At 40.2% G+C, this 11381-nt stretch overlaps 1 protein-coding gene across 3 annotated transcripts in view; it reads left to right on the forward strand.

The window, feature by feature from the left end:
• The window catches only part of atp2b1a (ATPase plasma membrane Ca2+ transporting 1a), a 39872-nt gene extending 30940 nt beyond the window's left edge, over positions 1 to 8932 (forward strand). The window contains exons 20-22 of one of the 3 annotated variants that reach the window (XM_086270382.1): positions 993 to 1181; positions 1822 to 1911; positions 5703 to 8932. In XM_086270382.1, the coding sequence (XP_086126508.1) occupies positions 993 to 1181; positions 1822 to 1911; positions 5703 to 6095 (672 nt within the window). In that variant the 3' untranslated portion in view covers positions 6096 to 8932. Of the gene's footprint in view, positions 1 to 992; positions 1182 to 1821; positions 2003 to 5702 lie in introns of all 3 variants that reach the window. The other 2 variants (XM_086270384.1, XM_086270383.1) reach the window with 2 other exon arrangements.
• Positions 8933 to 11381: the final 2449 nt, after the last annotated feature.

The following is an 11381-nucleotide window of genomic DNA, read 5'->3' on the forward strand; positions in this document are numbered from 1 at the left end:
GACTACACCAAGTCCTATAAAAGCACATAGCTGAGAGTTGAGGAACTGAATTGAATAAGTACCAAGATTGTTGGTTCCAAAGCAGCGATTGCTCTGTTCTTTTCCTTAAAGGCCGGTCGGTCCCCTAAATAGACGCTGACAACATGTGTTCACACACCTGTTGGTGCATGGAGTTCAGCAGTCTTCAATTCTAGGCCGCGTGACACAGTCGACTGGGATCTTTTGGCACATCGGTAGATTCTTAATGCACCCTCAGTATCTTAAAATCTGAAGACTCAGAGAATTACATATTTTTGAAAATACATATTTAGGAGAAACCCTTAGTGTTACCAGGCTGTACAGTTACAGTTAATATGGGTAACATTACCGTAAGCTTGTTTTGGCTGCTGTCTTTTTAATAAGGGGTTGCCATACTGGATGGATCCATTTTTACACCAGATGGATTTTTGTATTTTGTATATTAGCCAAACAGTGTGGAACCCTCGTAGTGGATTGTATTCCCACAGACCAGAGCAATGGTTAATGTCCAGAGCAATGTCGGGGGTTTTGTTTTTGTTTTGTTTTTTTGTTGTTGTTGTTTGGTTTGGGGTTTTTTTTTTTGGTGGGGGGGGGGTGTTATCTGATAACTTCTAATTATGACATTGTGTGATTTAAAATCACCAGACATGTGTCTGACTCATCTGCATTCCACTTTGTGATCTTTGTGGCTAGTGCTTGAGGAGTAAAGTTTTTGCCTTCTTGTTAAATTGACTGAACAGCATCTGCATGTGATCATGTGCAAGGATCCTCCTGTTCATCAGCAGTGGGAGGGGCTTGGAGCCCAAGAGCAAACCGCATGTTATTGAACTGGCCATCAAATTTTCATGGTCACTGTCCGCTTAATGTCGGCGATGAACTTAATCACGGCAGAACAAGCCATGATTAAACTGCACGGGGGGCTAAAACTTCATCAGGAGTCACGGTTGCTCACTTGTATCCTCATTGTCTTCCAGGTTATCTCTTCAATACCCACCAGCCGCTTAAAATTCTTGAAAACAGCAGGCCATGGCACCCAAAAAGAGGAGATCCCAGACGAAGAGTTGGAGGAGCTGGAGGACATGGATGAGATCGACCATGCTGAACGGGAGCTTCGTCGAGGCCAGATCTTGTGGTTCCGAGGCCTCAATCGCATCCAAACTCAGGTGACAAGTCTCAGCAGTTTCACGTGCAGCACTCACCACCACACCCCAACACCAAGGGAATCAAAAGCCATAAACCCTTTAACTCTCTACTGCTCTTCCAGCTTAAAATCTATTTTGTTCTTTCTCTTGGCATTCCTAAAGAATGGCTTGTGCCCTTAAAAAAAAAAAAAAAGCCTTTCTCTAATTTTTCTGTTCTGCTTCTGAGCTAAAGCAGGGTCCTCTGCCTATGTTTTTGTTTTTTATTTGACTCAGTCTGACTCTATCTGCTAAATCTAGTTTGAAGGTACTGATGAGAAGCAATTGGATTGGATGGACAGCACGATAGAACAGCTGAATGTTTAGAGTATTGGCATGGCTATAGCTGGAAGTATGGAAGGAATCTGCAGAGAAAAGAGTGAAAGTGAGGTCAGATTTTTGGAGTAAGAGCTCCCTCCGATCAGTGCCTTTAAACCCAACCGTCCCCCTTTTTCCTCTCTCTTTTAATTATAATGTCTAAATCCAATTTCAAAGTGCCATTTTTTTCTTATGGTTACTGGTGCCTTTTCTTTATTTTTCTCTCTTTTCTCTCTCTCCTCTGGCTGTGTTGTGTTTTTATTTCCTCTGGGCTTTTTCTCCTGTCACGCTGTCTGATTCTTTGCAGATGGATGTAGTGAGTGCGTTCCAGAGTGGAACTTCCTTTCAGGGGGCTCTAAGGCGGCAGGCCTCCAACTCCAGCCAACAACAGCACGATGTAACCAATGTTTCTAGCCCTACACATGTAGCCTTTTCTACTACTACCACTTCTGCCACTGCCGCCAACACCGCTTCTGCCACTGTGGGGTGTGAGTGCGTGTTCTCCTCTAGTGCATGAGACTTTTATTTCTTCTTCTAACATCTTCCTTCTCCACTCTTCTTCTCACCTAACGTTGGCACTTTTCCTCTCTCATGCTTCTCCTAATGTTCTCCCCTGTATTCTTTAAAAAAGACCTCAAAACCACATCTTCCATATTGCTTCGATAACACTGCTCTATATATATGTACCTTGTAACCAGGTCGCTTCTACTGTCGAGGTGTTATCTCTGTGTCATCATGTTTTCTGTTCTGCTTCTGCTTTGGTCTCAGAAATGAACAAGGTTTACTGTTATTTCGGGGGGGTGATGTGTATTTACTATGATTTTTAAAAAAACAAAACAAAAAACAAGTTATATTCTGAGTTGACAGTCTCCAGGTTTGTCTGCAGCTGCCTCAGTCTGCCTTGTGCCTCTGTAGCACTCATGGGTCTTTGTCGCAGCTCTCTAGTCCCTAGCTAGGTAAATGTTTTGAGTATATGCCCATGATCACGGTCTAAAAGAGTAGACACGAACTGAATGTCAGTGGTGAAAATAAGACCTTGGCTTTTCCAGAAGAAATGGTTTGCCGCAATAGCATCAAGTGGTAATAAGCTGTAATTTACTGGTGTCTTTGGATGCACGGCCTTTTAACATCACGCTATTCATCCGCTCACATAGGAAGGTCACTGTGCCGAGACTGGATTTGGTCATTTGATGGTGGTGTTTCCAAACTCCTTCCTTTCGACCCTGTGCCTGCTGACAGTGACACTTTTTGTTTTTCTCTTTCAGAGTTTAAAGACAGACCACCTGACGAGCAGGGAATTTTAAATGTTTTACAGATGTCACAAAAAGAGTAAAATGGAATAAATGACTGTGCTCTTGAATGTAAACTTGTGGGATTTTTCTCAGGCACATCAACAGCAGAGCCGATGTTGTTTTTGCCTCTGCAATATTGACAAATCGTGCAGTGCTGCAGCAACATTTAGTTCTATTTTTAGGTGCGACTTCTTCAGATCTCTGGACCTGACACTTATGGGTGCTTGTGGGCATGGATTCTTCATTATTAACCTAATATTTTCCTTTCAGGTTTCCTTAAAATATTTGGACAATTTTCTGTGTGTGAAAGCTTGTTTGTTGGCAAAATGTGTCCAAAGGGCAGGTTGCTGCCAAAATGACCTAAAAACAATGAATACCACTGACTCCCCACGTATTCTTCTTTAGATTCTGTGAAATGTGTCATGGGCTATACTCAAAGGTTTACTACCATTGAACACAAGGTAGCGCCGCGCTCTGCATGGGTTCAAAGTCTCTGGTCTCGTTTGTGAGTTCTCTCTCTTTGTGCTGTTTTTGACATGTATACCAGCTTGTAGACATGCTTGGCTGCTGCAGCTTTCTTTCTTTTTTTTTTTTTTTTTTTTTTTTTTTTAACTCCACAAGCATAAGCTATAACTGACCACCCCTCTTTTTGTCTTTCTGTCTCTCTCCTCTTTCTGCCTCTCACCCTCAGTCTTTACTTTGTCTCACTCTCTCTTTCTGTCTCTCTTCCACTCCTTTCTTTTCTCACTCTCTTTGTCTCCATCTGTCCTTTTCTCCAGCTGTCCTTACTTTTTGATCAGCATGCCCAACAACAGTAATTTCTTGTGTCCAGCTTCTATCCCTTATTTTCTCTTTTGGTGTGTTCTTGTAGAAAGAACGCCATTCCCCTCATTTCATTTATTTATTTTTGGTTCCCTTTTGCATTTTAATTAATCAGACACAGGACTCTACTAAGTGTTTTGTGAAATACTAATACAAAAAACACATTGCATCGAGTTTGACACTGGTTTGTACTCTCCCTGAGATATTGACCGATTTCCTGAAGTTGCTTTTTAATTACTCTTAAGACTAGTTTCAGGTTTTGTCTCCAACAGATTTAGGTTTTCTGTCTCTCAGAAAGTCTTTAATATTCAACCAGCATTCGATTTGCACACTTCGCACATCTGATCAGTCCAGCCCATCAGATTGCAATTGAAAGCCTTTTATGGAACAGTGATGGCTTGAAGCGTTATATTTTCATTCGCTCCTTCTGTACCAAATACGGCATAAAGATTAAATTACTGTGCAATTGCAAAATGCAAATGCAGTACTTCATATGGCAGCTTGGAGGCTGGCTCAAAAAAGCACATAGTTTATGAACAATCCCCAATTTTAGGGAAGAAATAAACATGTTAATAAGCTGGTACAAAGACCAGATCAGATTTGAACTGTTCTCCCTGTCACAGTAACTGTACGAGGCTGTTTACTATTGTTAGGCTGGTTTGAGTGGACTTTATGCATTACCCAGACAATATCAAAGTTATTGGCTTCGCTGACACCAAAATCTGCGTTTGTGCAGTTATCTCAAAAAAGTCTTTATGTGAGTGGAATTTATTAGCACCAATTAACAGGCATCTGATCTGTGCAATGCATCCACACAGTCTATAGATGGTGCTGATGTAGCTGGGTTGTTTAGCTTATACCGTGCTACTTCACCCACTCCTCCTTTCCTTACTTCTGACTTCCCAAAACAAGATTTGATCCCAAACAAAGCTCCAAAATGCAGCTCCCATCAAGTGCATACAGCTGTCCTAATTCATTAGCTTAATTCCATTGTACCTTTTACTATGGTACAGCTACTATGGTCAATAAGTGTGTGTGTATAAAGTGCATACAGACGTACACACAGTATTTACACAATACATGTTGCTGGAAGTGGGAAATGTATTCCCTGGGTTCCCTTATCTTTCCTCCTTTGTGCAGTGCTGCACATATGGGACTCAAGGGTTCTGAGTCACCAGGCAATTAGCATTGTAGCAGGAGGATAGTGGAGTGCAACATTAAACACAGGCACCCACACAGGCCACAGCAGCCACCGGATATAACAACTTTCCTGATGGAAACTCTGAAACAGTACTCCTTATGTACAGTCTGTGCATACATCTGTCTTTTGGGATTTAAAGCAATATCTCTGGAACGCTTCAAATTGAAATGTCTGCAATACCAATAATAACAGGTCTAAGTTCTGGAGCGGTGAGTTGTATAGCTTACAGCATTGCTGTTTACATGTCACTGTCCCTCCTGGGCTTCTAGAGGGTGAACAACAATCCAAATTGCACTTGGATACAGTACACCACCTGGAAGATTTTCCTATAAACTGTCATTAATCTGCACTTCTGCAGCAATTCACAGTGCTGCTTACATTAAAACCCCCACTTTTCTTGCAGCGTAGAAAGTTGAGACCATTTTTTTTTTTTTATTGGCGATATTAATCTTTAGTGTTCACTTAGATTTTTATTTAGTATACATTTTCATTTTTAGTCTTTGGGTATTTTTATATTCACTGAGAGACAGAAATGAAAGAATATGGGCTGCTCCTGTTTATACATTAAAATACAACTAGAACCGTAGATGATGGTTGGAGACAACTATTCATCACCAGATTAGTATAAAACTTTACTACTAGAAATAACAGCACACCTGCACGTTTCTCTGGGAGTCCGTCCCCCTCCCCCCCTCACAGATTTCTGGTTTTGAAGCACCTAAAAACTCACCTATTCTGGCCCAGTAAAACCTAAATCCGTGGTTTTTATCTGTGGTGTTTTCCAGGTTTTAAAATAGAGCGGCGCACTCTTATCATTACCGAATGTGACTAAATACACCTTTCCTGCTCCCTGTCCCTTCTCCTTCCCTCCAGATCCGAGTGGTGAAGGCATTCCGCAGCTCCATCTCCCTCTATGAGGGGTTGGAGAAGCCAGAGTCGCGATCATCCATCCACAACTTTATGACCCACCCCGAATTTCGGATAGAGGACTCTGAGCCCCATATCCCCCTCATTGATGACACAGACGCGGAGGACGATGCTCCCACCAAGCGCAATTCGGCCAGCCCGCGCAACGCTACCCCCACACCGCCCTCACCCACACCTTCGCCTGCCACCACCGTTGCCCCCACCACGCCAGTCTCTCCTTCCCCGAACCAGAACAATAACGCTGTGGAGAGCAGTAACCACCTCCTCCCCGAGGGCCTCAAGTCAGGAACCCCCTCAGCCCCAGGGAGCCCACTACACAGCCTGGAGACCTCGCTTTGATCTGACCCAGCTCCACACGTCACCACCTCTTTTCTACCCGCCACCAAGGAGCTCAACTCAGACAAATCGAACGGACACTAGGAGCGTCGAGACGAAGGGTTAGACGGAGAGCGGCGTCTTGTGTGAGCTTGGCTTGGGTTGGACTTAAAGAACAGCAAACATTCAGAGGAATGTACGGCTTGGTGTGGATTCTTTGGTCTTCTTTTATTTTTGGTTATTATTATCCCACTGCAACACAAGGACTCTGTCTTCACCCCTCCCTCCTTGGTAACACTTGTTTTTCTCGGTAACAAGGGGTGACTATAAACTAAGATTGAAAGTGACCTGTTTTTATTATTATATTATATTTTAATTGAGAAAGGGAGGTGCTCCTCCTGGCTTGAAGATCGTCTGTAAGAGTTATGAACGAACCTTTAGCTTCTCTTTTATCTGAATGGTGTTGTATATTTATCTCTTTGGCCCTTGCTCATTTTGAAACTTATTTCTGCTCCATCGGCTGTTAATATTTTGAGTTATTTATGTTTTTGGAGGGAAAAAAAGCAGGTCTGTTTACAAAGTTTGTAGATACTTTTTTTCTGTTTGTAGGCAAAGAGCTTCCTGATGTATGATGCAGAAAACTGGGACAGATTAAGAAACGAATGAGAGGATTATTTCAGATACTGCTGTATTTTCAGGAAAAAAAAAGGGGTGTTTCTATTGAAACTTAACTATTTTTGCCTGCAAGTTTTATTTGTTATATATTTGTAGATAAATATAGAACCTTCTAGCCAAACCGATAAACACTAAGGCTTGTATAGAAAAAAAGAGGTCCATCTGACGAGGTGTTTTCACAGGAGACGGGACGGGAAAGATAATTAAGGCCTCTAGTCCACTAACATCGCTATAAATATTTAACTTCTTCCATTTCTTCGCTAGTTTTCATGTGCACAAAACCTTCTGGAGTTCTGGATTCTCTTTTTCAGTCATTATGTTGTGTTCAGGAATTTCCACATGTTGAAAGGTTCAGTTATTTAAAGGGAGTTTAGAAAATAATCCCAGGCTCTTATTTATCTTGCCGAAAGCTGGGAGGAGGAAACAAAGTCTTACCTCAGAGTCAGATACAAGGTCCTTTATGAAGCCGCTTAAGCGTAAAGTAGGAGTTCTTCTTTCCGATTTGGAACCATAAAATGAAAATCTCTTCTTTTAGCTGGTATGTTGCACTCACAAGCATAGATTAATTTGACGAAGGCCTTGTGGGTGCGTTAACGTTAAAACATGTTCTGCCAAAAGCACCAAAATGACTTTAATCAACTTTTTTGTTCTCTTTTTTTTTTTTTTATGACCGCTGCAGTTCAAACTAGCGCTGTATTATCTACTGAACGAGTGTGTCTATTTCTCAGTAAGACCTTCACATAGGCTAAACGTCAGTGTGCCTTGGCTTCAGTAATAATTTAGACAATCTTGGTCCCATCATTTATCGCCTTTAGGAGACTCCTTATGGGGGGAGAGAAAAAAAAGACCTCCACAGCTAAAAGCAGGACCAAAGTCATCCTCCATCTAACATGTGGGGACAGCAGAGACTGATTTCCTCCCTCTGGATGCTTGATAAATACGGACACTGGTCTTTTTCTTTCTTTTTTTCCCCTAAATGGTGCATTTTATTTATATTTTTGAATTTTCTCAGCCCCCCTCCCACTCCCCGCCAATGTAGAATACTGACATTTGTTTACTCAGGCATAGAAAAAGTATTTAATTTAAATGAGAGGGGAAAACCCCTTTTTGCTTCAGAGCTTGTGTATTTAGATAGCAAAAACATCTTCATCTTTGGTCAAAAACAAAGTGAACCATTTTTCATATTTCATTCTCTTTACGCTTTAGGTAAATATTAATTTTATTCCTCTGACTATTGTTGGCATTTTAAAAAATTTCAATCCACCAACAACCACCACCCTATTCAGAAGACTCCTTTAAACCATTATTAATAACAAACGTTGCTGCATTTGGTTTGTTTGTAAAACTATTTTTGACACCTGATGTACTGGAAGCGCTAAAGAATTCGACATTTGTGCATTTTTCAAGAATAAAAGCCGAGGCATACACTGGTATCTATCTGCACAGGGTACTTATTTCATAACGTTCCTTTGGGGAAAAAGAATTTTGATACAAATCGTAATAAAATTGTACCTTTGTATTTTTATGGCAATGCTGATGATACCTTTCATCATACCTAACAAATTTTGGATGATTTGACACCAATCGTGTTCTATGGGGAACGGGGGTTTTGGCCACTAAAATGTTTTGGGATTTTTTTATTTATTTATTTTTTTTTGTTCTGGAAGATTCATCTCAGGGTGCAAATGATGTGAAAGAGAACAGGCCTCTCTTTAGTTTGCATTTTAGAACACGCTTAAATGTTTGGGATGGTGCTTGCCAACCACACACAAGGGATAAACTCGGGCAGCGGGCTGCAGATTTTTCCTGCAGCCGTCTGGCCGGCTTCACCTGAAGGGCCGTGGACAGGGAAGTGGAAGGTGGAAATGTAAAGTCATAAATGGTTTGTTTTCCTTGTTTTACAGACGACAAAATAGCAGCTAGGATTGAGAGTGAGAAATTGGAAAAAAGCGAGAGGAATCCATGTGAGGAGTTTGTTCTGTAGCTTCTTCCTGTAATGGGAATGAATGTTTTTTTCCATCTGTTTTATGGATTATTATTTTTTTATCTTTTAACATTTGGAAATAAAAGTACTTCATGTCTGTTTTATCTTGAGCATTTTAAATGGATATCGTGATTGGATTTACATTTGAAACTTGTCGAGTAATGTGTATGGTTTTTAAAAATAAAAAATGTATTTAGCCTAACTGCAGGGCCATGTTTGTCATTTATCATGCAGTGTTTCACCGTTTTGCAGTTCTCAAATGTGGACTGCGCTGTATTGAAAATCATCATCCCTACAGGATGGAAGGAAAACACTTTGTAGAAGGTCTGGTTTTCATCTACTTGATTTTCCTCATAATAAGACTGTATTTTTTATTCCTGCACCATTGCCAAATGTCAGAGTGGCCAATACTGGCAATAAACACACTCTGCGCCTCACCAGTTATGTCTTCCTAGTACTGACTGGGACCACCTTTTTTCCTCTGGAGCTGCCTAAATACTTAACTGCAGGAAATTTCCTCTGAGATTTCCTCCATAATGACATGACAGCATCTCAAAGTTGCTCCACATCAATGACTCCAATCTCCTCTTCCAGCACATCCCAAAGGTGCTCTGCTACACTGAGATGTGGTGATTGTTGAGGCCATGTCAGTACAGTGTACTCATTTTCATGTTCAAGAAACCAGTTTGAGATTATTTTAAGCTTGGTGTGTTATCCTGTTCCAATCAGCCATCGGAAGATGGGAACATTGTGGTCATAAAGGGATAGACATGCCCGGCAACACTACTCAGGTAAGGTGTTTAAGGTGCCCTTAAATGATGCTCAGTTGATACTAAAGAGGCGAGGAGTTTGCCAATAAAACGTCCACTGCAGCATTACGTCACAACCACCACAAGCCTGAACTGGAAAGGCAGGGTGGATCCATGCTTTCATGTTTATGCCAAAATCATTCAAAGCTTTTCCGGTGTGGTCATCTGCTGCTGTAGCCCATCTACTTCAAGGTTCAACATGTTGGGCATTCAGAGATGCTCTTCTGCATACTTTGGTTTAACAAGTAATTATTTGACTTGCTGTTGCCTTCCTATCAGCTAGTGAATTGCCACTCACTGGATATTTTCTCTTTTTCACATCAATCTGTAAATCCTACAAGGTTGTTTTAATGAGCAACTGAACATCTGTACCTAACAAAGTGACCATTGAATGCTTTGCCTTGGCCACCATTGTCTTAATAAATAAATTCCGTTGCTTTGTTTTGTTTTTGGACAGATTTTCAGACTACAAGTGTTCATAATTGAAAAGTCACTCTGGCTTAACTTGGTAAGAGCTGTGTGGCTTATTTTGAGTGTTTTCTTCAAATAACTGTTGTGTTTGTGGACAATGACAATAACGGGCTGTGATGAGTGGAATTTTCGCAACAGTTGGAGACTATATTATTTAAATTAGTTGCGGTAATCGAGTCCTGTTTGACAGTCGGTTTGTTTATCTGGCAAATTCAGAGATGAAGTGTATTGTGAGTAATGTGAGCAGTGTACAATGGCAGCTTTGTGAAAAAATGTTTGGAGATAGCTCTCTCTGCTCCAACAATGCCAGGCCTGACCTTTCTTTGCTGAAGTAAAGAACTAAAGACTATGGTTTAGTTGTGTATGTGTATATATATATATAGATATAGAGATAGATATAGAGATATAGATATAGATATAGATAGATATAGATAGATATATATATATAGATAGATAGATAGATAGATAGATAGATATAGATATATAGGGACTGCAAATGAGCTAATAGTTAAATCTGCTACAGTGCATCTTTGCTGTTAGGAGAGAAAACACGGTCCTCTGAAATTAAAATATAAAAATATGGGTGCCCGAAGAGGTTTTTGTCTTCCCCTCTCCTTTAAAAAAACTACTTTTACTTTTGCCAATGAATGACTGACTGATAGAATGATTGTAAATCTATACTGATTTTTAGGAGATGCGTTTCTCTTAAAAAAAGGTTTAAAAGATGTACCAAAGGGACCCTTTCATGCATATATCCACATCCAGTACACAGAACATGACATGCACTTAAAAAATGTTTGACATACATACATTTTATATGTAAAATATTATATTAAAATACACAATATGCTGAAGCAAATATTTCAATATGATAAAAACATAAAGAAGAAGAAGAAGTGAAAAATAAAATTATTAAGAGATTAAAATACCTAAATATGTCAAAATAAAACGTTTTTTATTTAAAAATTAAATAAAAACAACAACAATGATAATGGTAAATGGTCTGTATTTGTATAGCGCTTTACTTGGTCCTAAGGACCCCAAAGCGCTTTACACTGCACACAATCATCCACCCATTCACACACACATTCACACACTGGTGATGGCAAGCTACAGCGTAGCCACAGCCACCCTGGGGCGCACTGACAGAGGCGAGGCTGCCGGACACTGGCTGCCAGACACTCATTATTATTATTATGGAACTGACTAAATCCTCAATATAATAATAAAATAATTTTACTTTATTTTATATATAAAATCAATGTAAAAGACAAAAAGAAAACAGTCTTGCTGGATCAAATTTCACATTTTTAAGATGTTTTCCAGTCAATGAATGTAGTCAGAAACGATAAAATGCTGTTGCACATCCAG

Source organism: Aulonocara sp. 'chitande type north' Nkhata Bay, linkage group LG17 (genome assembly GCF_057382095.1).
Source record: "Aulonocara sp. 'chitande type north' Nkhata Bay isolate Kocher_YH1m ecotype deep benthic linkage group LG17, A_spYH_male_GT1.1, whole genome shotgun sequence".
Lineage (NCBI taxonomy): Eukaryota > Metazoa > Chordata > Actinopteri > Cichliformes > Cichlidae > Aulonocara > Aulonocara sp. 'chitande type north' Nkhata Bay.